Raw genomic sequence first — 25,793 nt, 5'->3', positions numbered from 1 at the left:
GGGTTTGAAACTTCAGGGGAATGGAATTAGAAACTTAGGGCCCGTTTGGTTGGGCTTTCGAAAAACAAACGGAATGGAATGAGATGAATTAGAGGAATGGAATGAGTTTTAACCCAATCCATTCCTTTGCTAATTTTTTTGGTTACCATTTTCTTAACAAGGGCCCACAAACCCCCAATCCTTTCTTAACCTTCCAGTCGCACTTTCACACTACTGTATATTTCTTTCATCTCTCTCATCAATTGGCTTCATCTTCTTCAGATCCACAAAGCTCATTTTTTCCAGTTTCGTTTTTCTTCTTCAAATTCTTGTGCTGATCAGATGACTATTAGTTGACCCACAGTGGAGTTGTAAAGGTGAATTTATGTTTCATCTCTTTAACGATATTTGTTATCGCAAGGGTGAGAAGGGTATCAAATTGAGGGAGTAGGATTGAGGAAGGTAAAGGAATGGAAACAAAAAAAATTGTACCAAACATCTGATAATGGAGTCTATTTCTGATTCCGTTTCTTGAGACTCTTCAAAGCTGAACCAAACAAGCCCTTAGGGGAGAGGGGAGATTGGGATTCTAGGGGATGTGGTGGAGATAGATACCCATGAATATGAGACTCTACCCTGAATATCCCCAACCAAATAATGGAATGGATGTCATTCCACTCCATTCTATTAAAGTTACCGCAACCAAACACCCCCTAAGTTTTTGTATTTGCGAGCAAATTTCAAACTAACGCCATTGTAGTTGCTCTAAAAGGGTAACCATTTAGCCCTCACTCTTGGTTCACTTTTATTACCAACATGCCAAGTTGCGAACCGGATATGTAAAAATTCTCTAATCAACCGGGCTCGGCTCGGTTTTAGCTTTTGCGAAGCTTATTATTACAACTCCGAAAAACCTGGTTGGTGAACAGAACTCTGGTAAGGGGAGAAAAGTATAAAATGCGCAACAACAACTAAAACTCACACCAAATCCAGAATCGAGAATCCAGAATCCAGATCAAAACCAACAAAAATCTTCTTTGACAAAATTGAGATTGTTTGAAGACTGTGTGTTGCAGGGGAAATACTGAAGAGAGAGAATTTAGAAAATCAAAGAAATCTGGCAAACGTAGGAGGGTTAAGTTTGCGGGCAAGATCGTCACTGAAGCCGGAGATCACAGAAGACAGTGAAGATCACCATCGCAGCATCCGTCCATGGTTCCTCCGTCGCTTCATGGCTTTCTTTGTCCCCAATTCTCTCTCCTCCGCCCTCCGCCGCCTCGTCTTCCTTCTCTTTCTCATTGCCTTTATCTTTCTCCTCTATTCACTCCCCATTGATCAGGTACTCTCATTTTTCTATCTGCTTTTCATAATATGGATTTATCACAATATCACGTCTCAATTAGTTTTAATCATCAATCATTTCACTTCTAGCTTCTTATAGTTATATGTAGCCGCGTTTATTATCAAATTAGTTACTTATTGTTTAATGTTTTCACTTTTAGCTTCTTATTTGTTATCTTTCTTTTGTTGTTGATTGCTTCACAACTACAAATGTGCATTATGAGCTATTTTTCATGGGGAAAACTCCTAATTCAGAACATTTATGGACGGAATTTTGTTCAGAATTTTTAAATGTTAAATATTTAACCACAAATGTTATATACTCAACTATAAATGTTATATATAATTATTAAAAAAAATGTTATATATAAATTATTAAAGTTGTACATTAAAAGCAGGTAGTATATTATATATATTGATTATATAGGATGGTGAGTGTTTATATACAACAACTGTTATTTGACAAACAACATTTAGAATTATATGTGTAAAATTTGTACATGTTCTGAACAAAAATTGCTTAGAATATTTCGGAATTAGGCACAGCTATGTTTTAGGTTATATGAGTGATTTAGTGTTTTGATTTACTCCCTCCGTTTCCTAAAGATCTTCCCACTTTCCGTTTAAGGGTGTTTCCAAAAGATCTTCCCACTTTTGCTTTATTCCTTATTTGGCAAAACAAATTTCCCTATTTACCCTCTCATGTCACTATCATATGGTCCACTATTACATTATTAATTCAATTTTACTCCCTTTCTCTCTCCTACTTTAACCCCTTTTTATTTGTTTATTTATCTTAACCCCTTTCTCTCTCCTACTTTACTCACACCATGCCCCACACAACTTGATTTTCCTTGGTATCTGTAGGAACAGTAAGTGGGAAGATCTTTAGGAAACGGAGGGAGTATTGTGTGTTGTATGAATTGATTTTTTGAGAATCCTTCAGCATTGTCCTATGTTTTACATGCAAATGTGATCATGTTAAGTAATAAGATCATATAATGGAGAAGAATTATAAGCTGGTTTCCTGATAATATTTTATTAAATATAATTGTAATATAAGGTACGCATGAGCCTTTTGGTTCTTTGATGGAGGTGATAGCGAGCAGGGTAGAGCATATTCTTGACAACTAAGACAATGGAAAGGGATGTGGTAGACCCTTTTAGTCTTCTGTTTTGTTTCTCTTTTACTCACTATGTTCTTGGGGATTTGTAATAAATTATGGATACCAAAACACATGACCTTCAACCTAAAGTTAATGTCTACTCTGTAGCTTATGAATTAACCAATATGGGCCTATAATAGGTTTAGGCAAATTAAATAATTCTCTGTTGGGTGTGAGCCGAAGAGGAGAGGCGAAATGGAAAGGCAACCAGAATACTGTAAGATAAAGCAATCTAAGTTGCTCAAAGAATTTTCACAAAACCCCTCGTTGGATTTATTACAAAGTATGATGCTCAGAAGCAATACGTCGAATGTTGATGTGGTGAAGCTCGATGGAAATTGGGTGTTGATTAAGTAATATGGAAACGTGCTAGCACACTTATTAACATGTGATAGAAGAATAGAAGAGAGATGAACTTAAATGTTATACAGTAATGCATTAACACAAGGTGATTACACTGCATTACAGTTCAGGGAAAAGATCCTATTTTCATTCGCTGCAATTCTAAGTCTCAACACGAAAAGATGCCTACTTTAATTTATATAAGTTTTGTATACAACAACAATAACAAAAAAGGTTATATCTAACAATTTCATCATTAAGATCTCGTGATCAACTAATGACAGTGTGTGAGAGAGTGACTAAGAGATGAGATTGCGTTAGAGTATGGGTTTGAGAGATGAAAGTGATGGAAAGAGAAATTGATTGTGCACGACAAGAGATTGGAGGCAGTTTGGTTTTGACGAAAAGTGTCGGTTGAATCTGGTTTGGGGATAGGTTCAAAAGCATGACAACAGCTTGGGACCAATCCATAGGCACCTAGACCAATACTTGTCTCGGATATACAAACCTTAAAATAGGTCTGACCCAAAGGGTTGGGTAGACAGGATCCCAGGGAGCCAACGAGGTTTAATTCGTTCCCTATCGGACAAGCTAACATTTAACTAATGATTTCTAACAACTAAAGTTTGTCAAAGTATATGCTAGTACAACAACTAACAACTATTGTAAAAGTTATCTTTGCTTAACATGGCTTAGGTGACATTTATACTATATGAGTCAACTTTTACCTTTGATCTTTATTTAGAAGAACTTCCTTGTGTCTACAAAATTGCCACGGCTATAGCTACGACTTTGTAAGGGTCATTAGTATCTATCTCTTTAACTTTTGAGGTCACGGACCATCTCTCTTCCCCTTTCCAACATGTCATTGCCTCTCAGAAACTGACCCAAGTGTTTGTCACTACACCATAGAATATTACAAGGACAAAAGTGGATCTAGTAGAGATAGATAGATAGATAGAGAGGGGGGGAGGGAGGGAGAGGGAGAGAAAGAGTATGGGGGGAGGAGAGAGAGGTGGATGGAGACACAAAGAGAGAGGGAGGGAGAGACAGAGGGGGAGAGAGGGAAGCGGAGAGAGAGGGGGAGGGAGAGGGAGAGAGAGGGGGGAGAGAGTGGGAAAGAGAGAGAGGGGGGAGAGAGTGGGAAAGAGAGAGGGGGAGCGGGAGATAGGGAGAGAGAGAGATGAGGAAGCGGGAGGGGGAGGGAGAGAGAGATGGGGGGAGGGGAAATAGAGAGGGGGAGAGAGAGAGGGGGAGGGGGGAGAAAGGAAGGGACGGGGGGGGGGAGAAAGAGAGGGGGAGGGAGGGAGGGGAGGAGAAAGAGAGGGGGAGGGAGGGAGGGGAGGAGAAAGAGAGGGGGAGGGAGGGAGGTAGAGAGAGAGTAGAGGTGTGGAGAGAGAAGATCGAAAAAGCTTTCGAGGTGTAAACCATGTAATTTTGAGTGGCTTTTATGACAAGATTTGACCATCAACAAACCAATTTTGGTATTCAAGTTCGATAATTATGGAGAAGGATAGTGGTCGCACTGTTGAGGTAAGGAAGAGGATGATGTGGTGGTTGTAACGTAGTTGGATATGGCAGTGGTGGATGATATGGTGTGGTGTTGGGTATGGTGATTGACAATCTTATGTATTTGGGTAGGTGGAGAGTGGTTGTCATTTCTTTTTACTTTGTATAAACTAAAACCAAACAAAAGAATTGAATTTCCCTTTTTTGTTTCCTTTTCCTCTCATTAATCTTCCTTATTTATTTTGCTTTTGTGTTGTGTGAACCAAACAGCCTTTCGTTCGTGTCATTGTCAGGAACCTCAGGGCCCTTTTTCGATAACCAAAACTATTTGGAGTACATAGTTGTCACCACCATAGTTTTGAAGTAATTATTCTCAAAGCTTATTCCTTGATTCATCAATTCATATTCTTTTCAATTTAACTTGTGGTGGTCATGTGCTATAACATAATTACCTCTCTCATTGCCGCTATTCTAAGAGTTCTATTATTTTTAGCATTAGAAAGTTGAACAAGATGTTAAAGAGATGTCTGTGGTTTAAAATCTTGCTTTTATAAGAACTCTTGGTGTGGATAAAGCTTAGCTCATATATTTGTCATGAGCAATTAAATCAATGATAAGCTAGCACTGGGAGACAAGTCATCCAGTTGCCATTTACATTTGCCATTGCATGATTGCTCACTTTTAGATGTTTACCACTATATGACATATGATATTGACATGTACATTTTTTTATTGGATAGTATCTGAAAGAGTTTCTGCTATGGGTCAAGGAGGATCTTGGTCCTTGGGGTCCTGTTGTATTGTAAGTTACATCTGTTTTTCTTGTTTTCTTTTTTGCTTTTCTCTTCATTTCATACGAACCTTAATTTAGTATAAATTTATTCAGAAGCGATTATGTCTTTGTGTGTGATGCTTCAACTAATATCATATTTCGATTTGAACCGAGACCATTGAATATGACAGATTTGAACCGAATATGCATATTTCGATTTTCGAACCGCGAGTACATCTTGACAAAAAAAAAAAAAAATGCACATGATAAAAATATGCACATTTAATTGAAAAAAAATGTGCGCATTTAATTCAAAAAATATACAAAAAATCTTTTTCTAACCATAAATCTCCTTCTCTCTCTACACACACACGCGTGCACACATACACACGTACACACAACTAATATGTAATCACTAATATGTAAATGCCAACCACTACCGAGTATCTAGTGCCCATTAGGAATGAGTTATGACAATTGGAACCACATGACGATCTTATGATTCTTTTTTTCTGTTGGGGTCATTCTTTTGGTAAACCTCATTGGGGGATTCTGAATTGCTGTGGTTTGATTAGCTTGGAGACACTTGAATAATTTATAATGGTGAAAAGTTACACCAAATTTTGTTACTTCATTTTTGTGCTTCAGTACATATTTTGGTGTCAAAGAGTGTCTGTGATGAAATTGCTCCCTCCGTCCCCAAAAGATTGCCCCATTAACTTTTCTTTCACTTTTGAAAGAGTTATATTGGGTTGGCAGGTAGTTTTGTCCTTTAGCATTCCGGGTAAAAAAGAAGTAGAGAGAGATTGTGGCAACCACATTACATAAAAGGAAATGGGGAATTCTTTAGTTAATTTGCCTAATAAGTAACAACAGAAATAGCTAATTTAGTAAAGACACTAATTCGATTCTTTTGCAACTGAATCTTAGGGCTATCGCGTACGTCCCTCTCACAGTTCTAGCAGTTCCCGCATCTGTACTTACGGTATGTACCTTTTATTTATTCGTCAGCTTGACTTGATGTTTATCTTCTATATGCAATCATGGCTATTGTTTCTTGCTCCTTGTATTTATTATTTTTTGAGCCTTATCCTGCACAATTAAAGTATTATGTGCTGCTATGCCAAAAGTCTTTGCACAAGCGAACACCTCTATAGCAACGTATAGTTTAATTGAGCTAGAGGAAGCAATAATATGATGGTTTATTAGTTAATGTTTTAGAGTTAAGGTACTCCGTCAACCTTTTTTTCATGTCTTTTGTTGTTTCTATAGTTTCTTTGTATCATTTGTCTTATAAATTAGGTAAATTTTTTTTAGTTAATACTTCCTTCATTTAGAAATAGTTGCACCATATTTATAGTATTTACTATTCAGCTCTTATGCTTTGATTCTCATTGGTGGTTTATTTTAGAAAAAACATAATCATATGTGATCTTGTTAGATTCGTCTCAATATATATATTTTTTTAATATCAACTTTTTATAATTTTTACTTACAAATAATTAAAGATATTAATGTAAAATCATGCATCGACGAGCATGAAAACATGAGATGGTCCAACTATTTCTAAACGGATGAAGTTTATTTTGGGTGCTACTACTTGTATCACCTGGAAGATATACGATGGTGGCTTTAATACAGTGGCAATGCATCTTTGTTTCGTATAATTACCTCAACATAGTTGGAATTCAACAATCACATTTGGTTGCCATGACCCTAATCGAACAATTAACCGAAATTAAGATAACACAATTACACCCTAGAATTGCTAAATTACCCCAAATCGAAATGAATACAAACGAATGTAACAGTTGCCTGATTTCATGGAACATTGAAATTGTCAATTGAGAGTGGAATTGCAATTTTCCATTTGAAATTTTGGAGTAACAACTGCAATTTGTGAGTGTCGGAAACTGACCGTTGTGAGAGAGGAAGGAACCTAAGCATAGGTGGCCCCCCACAAACGTTTATATTTAACAAAAATTAGGGTTTGGGGGTGCTACCTGAATTTTTAGAAAATTTTGGGCGTTCAATAAAAAAAAATACAAAAGAGGGATTGTTTTAAAAAAATGAAGACATAAGGGTGTTTTATCCAAAAAAATCCTAAGGGAAATTACTGACAAGTCATGAGGATGAACTCACACATGAAAGTAATTATACGAGGGAAACTAACATCATAAGGAAGAAAGTACAAGCTATAGGAGAAATTAACACCAACCATAGCAAAAAAATCAATAACCTTAGTTGAAATCAACATCAGGTAGCTTAGTGGTAATTCGTCAATTTTATTTTTTCGCCATATTCATCTTATGGATGTGAGAATGCTGCACTAACAATTAGACCGCTATTATATATGGCACGAAATGTTGCAGTGAAGCATCCTGACATCCATAAGATGAATGGAGCTGAGTTGCGTATGTTTCGTTGGATGTGTTAACATACAAGAAGTATCAATTGGGGAATGAGATAATTAGGAAGAAAGTTAGAGTTATAACTATTTAGGACAAGATGATGGAGAATAGTCTAAGGTGGTTTGGACATGCCAAATGGACACTCAGTGATGTAGTTAGGAGGCTTGAAAAGTGGCAAAGTTATGGGTTGTAAGGTGTTGGGAAGACCTAAGAAAACTTGAATGAGTGTGATTGAGAGTGCATGAGGCTATCAGGGATTCAGGAAAATATGGCGTTGGATAAGGCGGAGTGGATGGACTAGGGAGATAATCTATTATACTGGGTACTTGACACAACTTGAAAAGGTAGATTTTGATTCCTCTTTTATTACTCCTTGTGCTTTGCGAACTTTTTCTCGAATATTTTTTTATATATTTTGCGGTTTTCTCAAATCTTCCATTAGTTTTTCTTTACATCTGTTTTTCTCTCTTTACCATCTTTCACAAAAATTCCTAAAACTTCATTTTAAAATCCTAATTTTTTTTATATTTATACTGTGATCCATGTAATGTTTTCAAATTTTATTCCTATATCCCCATATCTTGATTGGCTCATCATACCTTGAGCTTCTTCTTCCTTGTGTTTTTCTCGTCTTACTTTTCTCACTTTCACTTTTACTTTCTTATTTTCATTGTTTACTATGTTGAACTTATTACTTTATGTTATTGTTTCCTTTGCCACAACAATGGATTATTAAGATGGTTCCTGTTAGCCGACCCCAAATTCATACTATTACTAAGGCTTTGTTGTTTTTGCTGTTGACTTGACTCTTTTTGTTGATTCTTACTTAGTGTTATTCCTTGATGGTCTGTAGTCTTGTAGGTACAAAGTATTAAATAAGTGAAGCTTGGGTTTCCAGCTTGTTTTGATTGGTGTTGCAAGTTGGACTAATGTCCCCCATTTCACTATTTTTGTTTGTTTTTCCTCTTGCTTTTTTTCAAAGACATTTACAAATTGCAAAATTATACTCCTGTTCCAACAAAAGGCTTAGCATCTATCATGGTGCATAGTTTAGGTGATAAATTTTTGTTTGGGTATTAATTGTTGTTTTATTGAAAAGGTAGATAGACAATAGTGGAGCATGGTTTAATTGAAGGAGAGAGAGAGAGAGAGAGAGAGAGAGAGATTGTGCTGGTCCTTTGTGTTCTTTTTCAAGGAGAGTAGGATATTATTTCTACTGTAAGAGGGAGAGTGGGATTATTAGAATTTGTTAATGGTGGGCCAAAGTGGGTAAGAGAAATGTTTTAAATATTAGTGGGGCCTTCCCCAAAATAGAAGTGTATGGGATAAATGAAAAAGGAGGGAGTGAAATGACAATTCTGAGATGGACGGAGTAGTACTTTCCCCAAAGTAAAAACCTTAACAACACTCTTTACTTTTTCTCAAAGACTACAACTTGATAGCTTGACCAATGATTAACATTTACTCTCATTTGATCCGCATTATGGATTAAACCTTTGGTCTTTGAGCCAAGGTTTGAGGTAGCTTGACAAAGAAATCTGAGTTGAAGCGCGGTGCCCTTCTGTTTTTCTACCTGCTGTCCATTTGTTATGTGTTTCTATAGCTCAAATCTTGGGCCTTCTCTAAGCATTTTCACTGTGTTTTGGTGAGTTTCAACCCCTTACCTTTTTCATGTGCTTACCTTTCTTGTTCTTCATTTGCTTGAGTAACCAGGATTTGCTTGTAATTGTAGTTGTATTAATGTTTATATGATTTGCAACTGCAGTTTCTTGTATTGTTTGGTACTTTCTGCACATATGATTTATGATAACTTGCTTATTAGGCTCTCTTGTTTGGTCCGGTAACGAGTGTTTGATGGGATGCTATAATTCCATGAAAGTTGCTTAATTTCATTGTTGATGCACCATGTGCTTTTTAAAGATTGATAAAGGTGCTCTGTGAAACTATGGCTGTAAAAATCAGCTTGAAGGTCATTGATACAGCTAACCAAGTCATAACTCTTCAATAGGGAGAAAGTATCATGATTAGATTACAAGTGTGGTCTACTTGTTTATGACCACCACATGGACGTAGGTGTCTTTAAAGAAATGTTGTTCAGGATGTGATTGTAAAGCTCTTTATGTGATACCACCCTGTACATTAAACTGCATTGGCAGCAGTAGCCACATAACACTATGAGTGAAAAATGGAATGAGAGAGAAGATAACAATGGGAAGTTTGACTTAAAACCTTTTTTATGCTATAACGCAAATCATATTAGCCCCTCAACAACCGAAATTTGTCAATGGATTTCTTTGCTTCCGTGAAAGCTCTTCATCTCTCGTGAATCCTATAAGTGGAGCTGTAAGTGTATGACTAGGAAGAGTGTGGGTGTTATGACTGCCATTCTAAATGAAGTCTTGTTAAACACCATAGTCTTTATTGATAAGATTTAATCAAGAAGTGCTTGGATGATGTGATGAACTTCGAAAGCACTTTGTTATGCACTGAGAAGTTCTTGGCTCAATATTACTCAGCTACAGGTAACTAAAGAAATCAACTTTATATTCAACAACTACAGAGACACGAAAATAAGAAGAAGAAGGAATAGAAAGAAAGATATGAGGGGGAAGGTTGTTAATATTAATGGTAACCAGATAACAATCACAGCAATTCGAGAGGCTGGAAACTCTCCATTACAACACTATGAAAACACTCAGTTTCTGGATACTGTCCTCCTCCTTTGCATTCTCTATTTAAAGGCTTACACCTATAGGCTGCCCTAGAAAATTCCCTGCCAACAATTATTCTTCACTGAAAGACAAAAAGCTTACATCATAAAAAAGGACAAAATAGCTGATGATATTAGGATTCCCAATTAAAGGCCAGCACACCAAAACCAAAAGCTTCTAGAAGATTGCCTCTCTTTTCTTTTTACGCCTGGAATAAACATACCTCAGTGGAGGTGTGACACACTTATGATGATCCTTACCTTGTTGAGAAGAATTTCGTTACCATCTCAGTTCATCTTGAGCTTTCACGGCTTGCATTTCCAAGGTTACTACGTGATACCAATAGAGTTGAAAGCCAATAACAATTAAAAGGGGGAAAATTATAGAAGAAAGCCATGGTGGAGATGGTTGATTAGGAGATACCAGACACATCTTTGGCAGATTGAGTGTCAATAGAACTTTTCTTCATGCTTGAGCATGATGTATTCCTCAAGAGATTAAAACAGTCTAAATGCTTCCTGTTTTTCAAGGGGGGAGTTATCATCTTGGGATGACCCACTAAGTATATGTATTTAGGGGCAATCTTTTTGTTTCGTGAGGGGTGGGGTGGGAGAGATTTGGTCTGGGTGGAGCATGATCTCTTAGGACAGAGAAAGAACAGGTCAAGTAGTATTTTTGGCACCTTTGTAGTTTGTATACTGCTGACATACTCCGTTCAACTCTTAATTCTGCTGAACCACCTCTCCTTCCCCCCCACCCACCCCCACCCCCACCCAACGCCCCTTCATATACTGCTTAGTGCTTATGTACTCCATTCATGCATTAGTGTATTTATACAATATCGAGCCATAAGTAATGTCATATAGGTCCTTCTGGCCTCCTACCATCCTGACCAACTGTACCAGACCATTGTTCAGTGCCTTTATTGAGGTTCCGTCTGTTACTTTGATACCTTCATGCTCGTGCCTTGTCCGAGTCAACATGATTTGGCAGTTCCTTTCAAACAAAAACTTTATAGTTTATGTGAAATTGACGAGTCTGGCACCTGGGCAGCGATATCCAAGTAGACACTATATCTGAGTTTGAATAACATATGAGGTACCTGCCTATGACGGGGAGTGGACAAGTCCAATCTAATGGCCACAATTGCAAAAAGATGATTTACTTTTGGTCAATTATTGATTTATCCCAAACATTGTCAATTTTATTAATTGATCTAGGCCATTGTAATTTAAGTTGAAATGGTGGACTCTCAGCTTTCTTGTAAATGGGAGACCCATGCATTCTAGCTTCCTGCTGACTTTTTAACTAGTGATGAGATATGATGTGAAACTTGTAAATAGCATTTGATCCTGTATCCAAAATCTTGAATTTATAATGAGTAGGGTGTGGGCTAGATTTATTCCTTAATTACATAAAATAATTTGAATTGGGAATTGGTGAAATTCAAGTATCATCTTTTAACACCTCTCATAATAGATGCTTGCACCAATACACCTATGCTCACTATTTTTTCCCCCTATTCTTGTGCAATTAGTTATATTTATTTTTCATTAGCTGAGCATAGAATTCTCGTTCACATAGACTGCCCATGTAATCTCATTGTTCTGTTCCGACTTTTATGCCAGCTTGGAGGAGGTTATCTCTTCGGATTGCCATTAGGATTTATAGCTGATTCAGTAGGAGCCACAATCGGTGCTACAGCTGCTTTTCTTCTTGGCAGAACAGTAAGTCTTGAACGCTTCATCTGCACTGGATACATGCTTGCTGCTGCTTTGTTTTTGCATCATACAATTCTAACATGGTTGATCATAAAGCGTAAAGATATATGAGCTGATAAGTTTATTTTTGTTTCTTTTCTTTTTCAACTATTTACAGATCGGAAAAACTTATGTTATGTCAAAGCTTAAGAACTACCCAAGATTTCAGGCAGTTGCCATTGCTATTCAGAAATCCGGGTTTAAGGTAATACTGCAATGGGTTATGTTTGAATCGATGTATGCATGTAGAAACTGTTCTCTTTTCGTAGTTGGGGTCCATTGATGTAATGAATGGAATTTATTGAGCAACATAATTGTAGCAGCTGTATTTGTCCTTCTGTTTGACTTTGGTCACCTGTAACTGTATTTGTAGCTACTATAGAATTTCTTGACTTCATTATATGCCTTTATGACCCGTTTGGCAGTAGTTAATAAATGGTGGTATGGCAATGAATTCTAAGTGTTATGTTAGGGAAGCACCTCCATGGGTAGGCAATTTCAATCCCAAAGTTTGTGTTTTTTTTCTTCACGGGGAAGCAATCTCACCTCTAAGTTTGTGTTTTTTTCTCCAAGGGAAGCAATTTTTATTACCACTCATCACCAGTCATTACCATCTACTAGGTGGATTGGACGGGAATGAAATCTTAAGAAGAAAAATACACTTTAGGATAAATTAGCATTACCACGGGAATGAACAATGATTTTCTTCACAAATTTACATCGAAATTCATTCTCATTACCACCATTTATAACCAATTACCAAACGAGCCGTTACCGTTTGTTTCGTAAGAAGGAATCAAATAAGTAGCAAAGGTATTTAACCATCTCCTGTATTTCGTTTTCGCCATGTGTGCCAGAGTTGGTAGGAAAGAAACTGACAAGAAATAATTCTTCTAAAAATCTTATTTACCTTTCTTACCAAATCGGCGGCTTTGGATGGAAGAAAGCTTATAGCATTTATTGCCGTTGTAGTTCCTTTAGATTCCTATATAGCTTTATAATCAAACAATGAAATGATATCAAATCCTGCCATTAAAACCCAACAATGGAAGTGCATGTTCCTTTCTTTTCTCTTCCCCTCTATGTTCCCTTTCTTTTTCTTTCCTTTCCAGTTATCTTTAAAAAGTAATGGAGCAATGAACATTTTGAGGTAAAATGGCAGTAGATTTCCGCAGTTTCTCTCCTTTCATTTTCTGGTGTGCCATTTTAGTTGTTTCTTCAATTTTCCTCTTTTCATAACATTGGTGTATGTTCCATAAGTTTCTTTGATCTGTAGGCCCACAAGTCCCTTTTGGTTGTGGATGGTCCATACTCCATACCATGATTCTATACTGGCGTCTGGCAATATATGTTCTGTTACTCTATTAGTCTAGTTCTCTTAGTCTGCTATACATGTTGTACAGGACTAATGCCGTCATAAATGTTCATTGTCGTGCAAGAATAGTTGGGATCACAAGAATAACGAAAGATTTGGGGGTTGTGCCTTATCATTATAGGTAAACATATAATCCACCAATTGCTTCCATAATCCATATTATCAGAATATCAGTCCACTTGGCCAACTTTTTTTTTCTTCTTTTTGAGTATCTTTGTATTAATTTTCGCTTTAAGCTATTCACAACTCACAGGAGGTCTTGTATGAGAGATGATCCTCTGTGTGAGCCAGTTCTGATATTTTTGAATATTTTTACACTATCCGTACCACCAAGTAAGGACACATCTTGGTGGAACGAGGCGGTGAGACAAGCGATAAAAAACAAACGAGAAAGTTATTAACTTTTGGGAAAAGATAGCAGCGATGTGAATTATGAGAAGTACAAAGAGGCTAGAAAAGAAGCCAAGAAGGCAGTACGAGAAGCTAAAGCACAGATAAACAAAGAGCTTTATGCAAGATTGGATACGAAAGAAGGTGAAAAAGACATTTATAGAATTGCGCGTCTGAGGGACAGGAAGACAAGAGACATACGAAAGGTAAAATGCGTCAAGGGTGTAGACCAAAGAGTGCTTGTGGAGGATGAGGAGATAAAGGATAGATGGAGATCGTACTTTGATACCTTGTTCAACGGTGATAAAGCACAAGCCATCGGGGATGTACACATCCCGCCAAGTATGTTAAATCGTGAGTTTATGAGGAGGATTCAAAAGGGAGAAGTCGTTGCAGCATTAAAAAAGATGGGATTGAAGAAAGCTACGGGGCCAGATGGCATACCTATATAGAAGTTTGGAGGTGTTTAGGGGGGAGAGGAATCGAATGGCTGACAACATTCTTCAACATGATTTGGAGACGCAACAAAATGCCATTAGAGTGGAGGAAGAGTACTTTGATTCCTTTGTATAAGAACAAAGACAATGTACAAGATTGTACCAACTATCGAGGAATCAAACTAATGAGTCATACTATGAAACTCTGGGAACGGGTGATTGAGCAAAGACTTAGGAAACATGTAAAGATATCGGAGAACCAATTTGGATTTATGCCTGGAAGATCGACTATAGAGGCCATCCACCTCATAAGACAAACAATGGAACATTACCGTGATAGGAAGAAGGATCTACATATGGTTTTCATTGATTTGGAGAAGGCATATGATAGAGTACCAAGAGAAATACTTTGGTGGGCGTTGGCAAGGAAAGGTGTTCCACTGAAATATATAGATATCATCAAGGATATGTATGAGGGGGCAACTACGAGTGTGCGGACTACGGTGGGGAGGATAGAAGAGTTTCCTATTACGATCGGAGTGCATCACTTAGTCCTTTTCTCTTTGCTCTAGTCATGGGCGAACTAACGAGGTCAGTTCAAGATGATATACCATGGTGTATGATGTTTGCGGATGATATTGTGTTGATTGATGAGACAAAGGAAGGTGTTGAAAGTAAGCTGGAATTGTGGAGGCATACATTAGAAGCCCGTGGTTTTAGATTGAGCAGAAGTAAGACAGAGTATATGGAGTGCAAGTTCAGTGGGGTTACAAGCAGCGAGGCGGGGCGGTCACTTTGGATAGCAAAGTGGTTCAAGGATCGAACGTCTTCCGTTACCTAGGATCCATTCTCCAAAAGGATGGAGAACTGGATGGAGACTTGGCGCATAGAATTAACGCGGGTTGGTTAAAGTGGAAAAGCGCCACCGGATTCCTTTGTGATTTTGGCATTCCCCAAAGATTGAAGGGAAAGTTCTACCGCACTGCGATTAGGCCTGCTTTGTTATATGGCACCGAATGTTGGGCGGTGAAACAATGCCACGTTCATAAGATGACCGTGGCGGAGATGCGTATGTTGCGGTGGATGTGTGGCCACACAAGGAAGGACCGATTAAGAAATGAAGTGATCCAGGAAAAAGTTGGAGTTGCATCCATTGAAGAAAAGATGAGGGAGAATCGGTTAAGATGGTTTAGCCATGTGAAAAGGAGATCAGGAGATGCACCGGTGAGAAGAATTGAAGAGTGGAGGAGTAATCAAATTGTAAAGGGTAGGGGAAGACCTAAGATGACTTGGCTGAGGGTAATTGAAAGTGATATGAGGTTACTTGGGATTGAGGAGAGCATGACGTTGGATAGAAGTGGGTGGAGGGGGAGTATCTATGTGGAGGAAGGGGTCTGATTACCGCATTTATTTGTATCTCTCAATTGTGTTGGTATTAAAACCTTTTGCTGAAAACCTCTTCTAAACACTTTTTGGTGTAAACCGTGTTTTCAAAAAAAAAAAAAAAAAACTTTTATCACTCTTGACGATGCCATCTCCTCTGGTCACGATTCTAGTTAACGATTCATGTTAGCCGACCCCAAATCACCTTGGAATAAGGCTTAGTTGTTGTTGTTGCATCCGTGAACTCTCGTCCTTCGATACCGGGAACGTGGTACGTGGCCACGTTCCAGGGGTTGCGTCCTGGAACGCAGAACATGGTACGAGGTACGTGGTCTGGGAGTCCATCTGGTTTGCTCTAGAGGCTGCGTTCCGTGTTCCCATTTTCGTACCACGTTTCGGAAAGTTCTGCGTTCCATGTAACAATGCTCTCGTTACTGGAAATTGTTTAGTCAATACTAGCGGTGAGAGGGACTGGCATCTAGTACCGGTCATAGCCGGGTCCAAAGAATAAGGAATTGGTGCCAGACTTGGGGAGAATATGTTCGGGTTCTGAATACCTGGTCAACTTGCAAAAACTTTCTACATCAACTTTTTACTGGCAAAAATGACAAATGTACCTGCTATTGGACTCTCGAATTGGTTCCTACAGGTACCCAGTAGGTAATGGGTTTGGAAAATTAGAACCGGAACTGGTTAAGTCTAATTTTTCGGACCAGAACTGGTCCCAGCGGAATTAGTTTTGGTTCCCGACCCGACGGGTATTAAACGGTTTTGGTCCAGGCGTCTAGGCTACCCATTGACCACTATTTTTGTTCAATATAATCATTCCAAAGCCTTATTTGCAGTACGTCCTTGTGCACTTCACTTAAATATCAGTTTGGTAGATTTGAAAACCTTTACGACACGGGCTATACGATACGATGCGGCCTTGTTCTGACACCATGCAAACTGCTGTCAAAATTTTGTTCACTGTCATAGAAGTTTGTCTTTTGATGGCACCTATGACATTACTGTCCTTTTTTGCTGCAAGGAAATTAATGGATTTGCAATTAAATGTAGTACTAAATGACCTGTTAGGTTATGTGCACTTCTTTCTGATTATGAAGTAGACTCATGATGCATCTTGGGTCAAGGATCAGACAGACATGTCAGAAGGGAAACATCCTCTTTATTATAGGATGGGTTAGGTTGCTCACATCTAACCTCCCTCGAAACCTGGATATGCTGAAGCCTCTTTAGAAGCATTGGGGTAATGTCATGCCGATGAAATGCCTTATCTAGAGTTTGGTGTTATCTGTTAGTAACATGTGGCTGTAAACAGTAACTTTATCTTCTAATATATCATAAATAGGTTCCTAAAGAAGCATATTAGTGATATATCCACCTCCTTTGAACCAAACTTCTCATAAGGTACATATGCCTACCTGTACTTCTTTGGCAACTCAAGCATGCTACAAGTTAGGTAAGACAATATTTGTAATTGTAGTTGTATTGGTCGACTGTTGTTTAGTTCCTGTTTGAATTTTCTTTCATGCTACTCTTAAGGAATAGTAAGAGTTGAATATACCGAGTTCCATGAAGGATTCAAATTTGGGGACTGCTGTCCACAACTAATCAGTTTTTGTTTATTTAAATTGGATTACAAGTTCAATTTTCCAGCAAATCTTAATGCAGCTGTCCAACAGTTAATCACAATGTAGCTTACATAATGTGCTTACGATTGAAACAAGTACTCTTGCCAGTATAATAGTTTTCTGTTATAAACTTGGGCAGAATCTTTTTCCCCTTTTTCAAGATACTTTGACAGGAGTTAAACTTTCAGTTTAAGGAGGAAAGAAATGGAAGGAAGCCATGAAAATGGCTTGGCTTAAAGTTGAAGATGAAAGGGAGATCAGCGAGAAAGACAGAGAATGTGTATATAATTCTAATGTAAGAAGTAAAAGTGAAATGTTAGAATATTACAACCTACCTATTTATACTAATTACAATAAGTAACCAAACTAATATTAGAATTACATCTAATAAACTAGCAACACTACTGAACTTTTAACAAGCTAACTAACAACAATAACCAAATAAACTCCAACACCCTCCTCAAACTGGAAACGGTTAGAACATTTTCAGTTTGAATAGGAGTGAACTATTGCTCTGATTGTGTCGTGAAGAAAGCATCGTGCTGCCTACAAGTAGCTGAACTGAACATATCCACAGACCACAGCAGCTGAGAAGAAGACCAAAAATTTGTTGTTATACACAGCAGCTATACCACAACACCATTGGAACTAACCACCAAGCTATACGACAACACCATTGAAACCAACCATTAACAAGTAGTGTAGGAACGTAATAGTTGCAACTGAATGTGCTTGCTGTCTTCTTGTGATGAGCATGCAAAGGTGCAAACTTGCTGTGCTGAAGAAACATATATGCTTCTATCACATTGAAGACTCTGCCCATAAGCTCCATATACACCATTATTACCATCCACCAATCACACTATATACACCACAACTCCAATTTGAGATAGAAAAATAAAAGAGGGAAAAAGAATGGGAAAGAAGAATGTGTTTAGAAGCTGAAAAACAAAAGAAAATGATCATTATGGATCTTGAGAAAAGGCCTCAATGAGCAATAAAGGACCTCTATGGGTCATAAAATTTGATCTCTATGGATCACAAAGAAAGGCCTCTATGGCACAACAAAATGACCAACTATGGGTCTCAAAAATCAAAGCCTCTATGGGTGAATGACCAACTATGGATCTCAAAATGCGAAGACTCTATGGGTAAATGACCAACTATGGATTTCAAAATTCAAAGCGTCTATGGGCAAATGACCCACTATGGGTCTTGAGAAAAAAAGGACCACTATGGGTCAAAATAGATCACTAAGGATCATCAAAGAAAGCCTCAAAAAGGCTACAAAAATGAGATTCCATGCTGCGAGCATGCAAACCAAAAGAAGACAATGGGATATAATCAAACTCTCTCGAAATTTAACCTCGACAAGTTGATTAATAACCCAATAATAATAATCTTTAGAAATTTAAGGAAGAAAAAAAATGAGATGTGTTTGGGAAGGAAACAATCAGGGATTTTCAACATCATCCATTAACCAACCAATTTCTATATGATTCAACGACCAACAACAACAACACTTCCAAGAAACTAAATTATCACAAAGCATACACCTCCAATCCAATCAAAACACCTCAACAACACCAAATAACTCATCAAAAACCAAATCAGCAACAATAATGGACCCAACATCAGCACACCAACAACAGACCCAACACAACTACAACAAATCCAAGAAAACTCAGCAACCCAAATTCACCACTAAACTAGAATTCAGAGATCAAAATAGCTCCATACTGACAGAAGGAAGATGGACAGAAATTCACCGGCTAACAAGAAACCCAAAAATTACAATCAAATATCACCAAACCAACAATTCCAAACCACCAACAATTCAAGAAAAGTAGAATACCAAACCATCAACATCCAATAAACCATTACTCCAAAATAGAACTCCGATTTCCAAATCGTAATCAAGAATCAATGTAATTTCTCACCAATTACGAAATTGCAAATTAACACAACAAATCTCTAACTTCAAGAAGACACAAGATTTAGAGATTAAACCAGTTGTGCCGGAGCAACTGTGTAGAGAACTGAGCGAAATCATCAATTCATCGATGAGAACGTTGCTGATGAAATCTTGAACCAAAAAACAAGAACCAAATCTTGAATGCTTCGAATAAGAGAAGAGGAGATAGAAGCGGAAAATCGCGAGCAAAAAAACACCAGAACGATGGCGCAGAAACCATCAAAATCGATCACCCCTGAAATTCATCAAACGCGGATGAACAAGTTACAACGATGAGAGCCCATAATTTATAGGTTGAGCAAAGCTCGATTATCACTATAAAACAATTGAATTAATCGAATCAGAACAACTTTCCTTTCAAGAATCTAAAGAACCCTAGAAATGAAATTGGGATAAATCGAGAAATCAATAAGCGATCAATCCAAATCATTTTAAACGAAATCTGAAATTACGAGAAATAAATTGCAAACGAAAAATTCAGAAAAATACGATGAAAACTCCTTAAATTGAAAGAAAAATATTGCGGAATGAATGATCTAGGGGTTGACCTGCTCTCATACCATGTTAAACTTTCAGTTTAAGGAGAGGAAAGAAATGGAAAGGAGCCATGAAAATGGCTTGGCTCGAAGTTGAAGATGAAAGGGAGATCAGCGAGAAAGAGAGAGAATGTGTATATAATTATGATGTAAGAAGTAAAAGTGAAATGTTAGAATATTACAACCTACCTATTTATACTAATTACAATAGGTAACCAAACTAATGTTAGAATTACATCTAACAAACTAACTAAGAATACTACTAAACTCTTAACAACCTAACTAACAACAATTACCAAATCTTAAACTCCAACAACAGGTATCTATTTAAGTTGTTTGTACTATCTTGCTTCTCCTTACGCTCGTCCTTTTGAGGAATGGTTTACTAGTAATACTATGTCACTTCCTCCCTGAGAAAAAAAAAAATATTAACTGCTTCACTGACAATAAAAGCAGACAAGTAGGCCTTACCAAATGATAAAGTAGACAAAATAGCTGCGGTTGGAGTTCACATTATGCTACTTTTAGGTTATGTTTAAATGCTGTTGGCATAAAGATCTTGATCTATGTTGTACATTGTGATTGAATGCTTAACTTAAGGAGCTTTTATCTTAAAAGATCTTGGTTTATGCTGTACATTATGACTGAATGCTTAAGTTGTTTTATCGTTAATATAAATAATTTGCAATATTAACGCTTTCTTTGGCAGATTGTGTTGCTGCTTCGACTTGTTCCTCTCCTTCCATTCAACATGTTGAACTACCTCCTGTCTGTAACTCCTATTAACTTGGGGGCGTACATTCTAGCTACTTGGTTGGGAATGATGGTAGACTATGCTGTTCTGGCACTCGATCAATTTGTTCTCTTTTACTTTTCCAGCCCTCTGTTTCTTGCTCCTTATTCTGCCATAATATTATCAAATCAAAAGGGAGCGTTGCTTCACTGTGAAGCTAATAATTACCGTGTTTGGTTTTTATTGCAGCCGATCACTTTTGCTTTTGTATATGTGGGAACAACATTGAAAGACCTCTCGGATGTCACTCATGGATGGAGTGAGGTTTCAACTGCTCGGTTGGTAAGTGCTTCCTTTTTTTTTTTTTTTTTATAGCCTATCTAGCGTACATGCTCTTCAGTGAACACTGGTTTGGATGGTTGATTATTCGATCTATGGTTAAGCTTATAGTTCTGGGAGTGCGGGACAGAAAACTCATTAAACTGACCTGTTCCTACTTTTTTTTTAGTGGCGTGAGGGTGGTAAGACTCTCCGTCTGTAGCAAGTTTTAACAAATATGACTTGAATCACTTAATTTCGTGTCTGCACATTGTCTCCTAGAGTTACCACTTCAGCAAACCATTTTGGTGGCCCTATAATCCTCTTTAGACATTCAAAGTTTCACTTACATTCTCCTGCCTGTCACCCTTCCGCCTACCCCCCCTCCCCTCTTCCATCTCTTTCCCCTGATCATAACTATTTTTATCTCTTGCATACATGTAAGTCTTTTTAAAAATTAGTTTGAATAGATAATCTAATTCTTTAGGAACTTTAGTTTTCAGAGGACCCAGCAGATGACAAACGTAAAACTAATTTTAGGACAGTAAAAATCTTTTGGTCTAACTGTTATGTTGGCATGCATCTGTATTGAATTCATATAATTCTCTTGTTGCTGCAGGTTTTTATCGGACTGGGTCTAATTGTGTCTGGTGAGTTATTCTCAGAAAATCTTATATATTTTTCGCTATCGCCTAGAAAGAATATGCTCAATGTTGATCTGGAAATTAGAATTTGTGAAACCAGAAAATTTTCCACTCCTCACCTAAAACATGACGACTCGTTATGTTTCAGCAGAGTACTATCTAGATCTAGCTACCGAGTACAGACCATAAGCGCTGCTCCCCCCTCTCCCAAAAAAAATAAAAGCAAAAGAAAAACCAACCACACTACCACATAATTCCTCCGTTTCTAAATACTTGTATCATTTCCGACTTACACACTATTCAATGCACAACTTTAATTTGTTCCTTAATAACTTCATTAATTAAAAATGATTAAAAGTTATATCATGTACATATGGATTAAGACGAATTAAAAAGGACCACGCTTGACCATATTTTTCTTCTACATTTGTGAGAGAATATGAGATAAAGTTAGTAGATAAATAGTGGTTACTATGCAAATGTTGCATGTGTTTAGAAATGGAACATTAGGTGAAATGACACTATTCATTGATCAATTTTTACTCCAATTTATCGCCATTATATAAAGAAAAACATAGTCAAGTGGGATCTTGTTAGATTAGTTTCGATATATACTATCAAATTGTAACTTTTTTATATTTCTTATATGTGCATAACTAATTGGATGCGTGAAAAAACAAACGTTTCATTTAAAACAGAATGGAGGAAGTATATATTTTTAAATATACAAATTTCTGAGTAAGTCCAACTAATTCTATCTTTTGCATCTGATTTTGTAGTGGTTCTTATTATGTCGATAACCAAAATTGCTAAAGCTTCTCTGGACAAAGCATTAGCTGAAAATGCTGATGTTGGGTGCATTTTGGCTTTGGATGAGGATTCAAAGCTTCCGACTGTGAAGGAGCCACCTTCGTCAGATATTTGGCAGCCTCTCGTTATCAAAGTTGATCCATCTTAGAGAAGATACTGATAAACACATTATATGTATATACTCATTTTGAGTCTTATATTCAATTGAAAAGACAACAATGCGGAAAGAAAGAAGCGGGAGGAGTTTAGCGATAGATTAAATTTTGTCTCTTTGTCACATAGTTTCCTTGTACAGTATTCTGATTTATGTTCACTACAACATAGTTAATTACGAACCTAAGTACAACGTAGTGCTTAGGTGTTGCTATCTTGTTGTAACATAGCGATGCGGGTTTTTGTTACGCAATACGCGACATGCATGGTTTTTCCCTTCAAATTTTGTCGAGCAAGAAGAGTTATTGAGCAGATTTTAAGATCACATTTGATTTGATGTTTTTTGGCGGTACAAATATGAATTTTTTTACCGGACTTCGTTATCAGATGTTTTATTTAAGAAAGTTTGTTTCGACCCTCTCTCTATATCCACCCCACCCATCACCACCAACTTGATGTTGCCACCTCGTGCCAGTAAGTAGTCCATGATCTTTTATTTGGCCACTTTGACGGACCTAGTACGAAGTGAGAAAGATAAAGAACCACCAAACCATGGATCTACATTGTAGATTAGCAGTAGATCGCTCAAAAAAGAGTCAATTTGGGCACAGCCCAAACAGGTAAAGTGTTAGGGATAATATTTTTCAGAGATAGAATTGTGCTTGTATTAAGATTGTTATTAGAGAAAGTTTGGGCGCATACTCGGTATGAGGAGGTAGTTGTTCATACTAGGATATATTAGTAGATTGAACCCATAAAGACCAATGAGTAAAGACAAATGAGTAACTTTCTCGTTGCTATTTTTAGGGTAAGAGGAAAAAAAAAAGGAAAAATGGATTTTAATAATTCAACCTTTAACCGGTCTTCTTAAAACAGTCTCACTATTCACTTTTTTTTTAACAACTCAAACTTTAGGACCCAGCCACTTTTAGTGAACCTGGTTACTGGTGAGCGGAAAAAAAAAGTCAATGTATTTTAATTGACTTTTATTTTTTTGGGGAGCAGCAATTTCCCTCCTAAAACTTGCCATTAATGCTTCCAACTACCATCCCTATTACTCCTTCGTCTTCCATGGCACGCTACTCTCTTTCTTTCTCTCTGAAATTTCTCTCAGTCTCTGGCAAGTGAAGTAAATTCAACAACCAACAAAGTACGAATTACAGGTAAGAACAACATCTCCAATTATTGCAGTACTGAAAGCGCATATTTTTGGAACTAAAAATTCGATCTTTATTTTGCAATTTTAGGAAATTATCAACTGAACTTGAAAATGTGAAACCCTAAACATGATTTCAACCTAAAAATTGGAAGCTGGTGTAATTTCAACCTAAAAATTTGAACCTTGATGATGTTTAGCCCAAAAATTTGAACCCTTGATGAGTTAAGCCTGGAAATTTGAACCTAAAAGTGACGAATTTGAACTTGTAAAAAATGTAGGGCATAATTTTGTTGGAATGTGAATTTGAACTTATTTTTGCTCCTTGATTATGCAATGACATGTCACCATTTGTGGTAGGCAAACTTTTCAATTCATTGTTTTGAGGTTAAAAAATGGATGATGGTACTTTGAGATTCTGGCATGGTGGGCGTTTTATCAAAGATAGAAATGGGTATTTAGTGTATATGGGAGGAATGGGTAGGACTTTCCCCATTGATCCAGATGAAATATGTATTTGAGATCTAATTGAGGTAGGTAGAAAGTGTGGTAATTACATTGACCAAGTTAGATTATTCCACCTAGTTCCTGGCATGACATTAGCAACTGAATTGAGGAAGATTTATGAAGATGATGAGGTTTGGAGATGACTAACTTTTTTGCAGAAAAAGTTTATAGAGTTGTATGTCTTGCATGGTGAGATGATGACCCACTTAGTACGAAAATCCCATGGACATGATGACACACCATGCCCACCCTTTCCACATCAGCCTAAAGCTAAAAATTAACCCCTAGGAGGGCCCATAAAAAGCCAAATCTTGCCCAAGATATTGGGCCCACAGAAGATGCTGCCACATCATCCACACCTATTCAACCCACTAGTGCTAGTCAAACAGATTCCTTCTCAACACCTCTCACTGTTACCCAAACATCTATAACCAGTAACCCAAAACAAATCCCCACCCTTACAGTTTTAGCTTGCACAAGCAACCCAGATAAAACACCCAATTTGCCCCATACTCTCACTGACCACCATAAAAAAAACCCCACCCATCATAAAAAAAAGCCAAGTAAAGGCAAAGCTTCCCAGCTACAACAAGCTGAACCTGAAGCTGAACCTGAAGTTGAACCTGATTATAACTTCCTTGACAATAGACCAGAAGAGCCCCTCACATTAAGATAACTTATAGGTGAGTATTCTAGTGAGGATGAGCTTGATCCAGAGTATGTGGATGATGGTGTAAGTGATGATGAGTTTGATTCAGAAGATCTTGATTAATCCAGAAATGATGTTAGTGAGTGAGAAAATGCTGATATTCATGAGACTATGCAGATGAGTTTTGGTGATGAATTGAAACTAGTGATGATGAGTAAAACTGCAAGGATAGAGTAAAAAAGTGCAATAGTAGCTGCTTATCATAAACAACTTCAAAAAGAGCTGTAGAGGTAAACTTGTGCACAACAAGACCAAATACGCAGTAGCTGAGCAAGTGCATCATGAGGTGGATTTGTTAGGAATATGAAGAGATGATGATGAATACACACTCCACCTGACATGGAGAAGAAGAATATTGATTGGTCAAGGTGGACTACTAAGCTCTTTTAGTGAGTAGTAAACTGATTTCTCAAAATTTCAATTGAAGGTAGGCCGAGTTTGACAATAGGTGATTTAAGAAATTGTTTGTTAAGTATGGATATTTCAATGGAGGAATGTGAGTGTCACCATCAGCAATAGAAAGGGCCAAAGGATAGGAGTCAAGTGTGTAAAGTTGCCCATTTTATTGTATTCATCTTGGGATTCAAGGAGAGGCACTTTTGTGGTAAAGACAGTGAAAGGTGCTTATAATTGCCATAGGAATATGAAGAAAAACAAGCAATTGAAGAGTACTTGGTTAGCTGAGCAGTTCTTGGAGGTTTATAAGGCTAGACCACACTGGCCTGCAAAAGAGGTTGTGGAGACTGTAAGGAGAGCTTACAAGCAGATGACCACAAGAGATTTGGCCTATAAAGTGAAGTTCTATGCACACAGGATGTTGCATGGTTCAATGCAAGACCACTACAAGAAGCTCCTGCCCTACATGAAAGCTGTTGAAGCAGCAAACCCTAGGACTAAGTTGGAGTTAGTCACTGATAACTCAAAGTCTCCTCCAGTCCTCCAAAGGTTATTCACCAGCTATGAGGGTCTCCAGAGGGGTTGGTTAGAAGGTTGTAGGAGAGTAATATGTGTAGATGCATGTTTCTTGAAAACATTATTGGGA

At 37.4% G+C, this 25,793-nt stretch overlaps 1 protein-coding gene across 1 annotated transcript; it reads left to right on the top strand.

Moving 5' to 3' along the window:
* The first annotated feature begins 853 nt into the window (after nt 1-853).
* LOC104898837 (uncharacterized) lies at nt 854-22,716 on the top strand. Its single transcript, XM_010685947.4, has 9 exons — nt 854-1,318; nt 5,078-5,139; nt 6,040-6,094; nt 11,860-11,958; nt 12,110-12,196; nt 20,431-20,547; nt 20,704-20,796; nt 21,392-21,422; nt 22,196-22,716. The coding sequence occupies exons 1-9, from the start codon at nt 1,211-1,213 to the stop codon at nt 22,372-22,374; spliced, it is 831 nt and encodes a 276-aa protein (XP_010684249.2). The 5' UTR covers nt 854-1,210; the 3' UTR covers nt 22,375-22,716.
* The last annotated feature ends 3,077 nt before the right edge of the window (nt 22,717-25,793 follow it).

The sequence above is a fragment of the Beta vulgaris genome, chromosome 7 (assembly GCF_026745355.1).
Source record: "Beta vulgaris subsp. vulgaris cultivar EL10 chromosome 7, EL10.2, whole genome shotgun sequence".
NCBI classification, from domain to species: Eukaryota; Viridiplantae; Streptophyta; class Magnoliopsida; order Caryophyllales; family Amaranthaceae; genus Beta; species Beta vulgaris.
Note: the sequence above shows the minus strand (reverse complement) of the source record. Positions and strands in the feature narration are given on the sequence as shown.

Bases quoted from the DNA above. Each gene is read 5' to 3' on its own strand.
- LOC104898837 (XM_010685947.4), top strand. From the start codon at position 1,211: ATGGCTTTCTTTGTCCCCAATTCTCTCTCCTCCGCCCTCCGCCGCCTC. The intron at 5,140-6,039 runs GTAAGTTACATC...ACTGAATCTTAG, and splicing joins CCTTGGGGTCCTGTTGTATT to GGCTATCGCGTACGTCCCTC. The intron at 20,797-21,391 runs GTAAGTGCTTCC...TTGTTGCTGCAG, and splicing joins AGGTTTCAACTGCTCGGTTG to GTTTTTATCGGACTGGGTCT.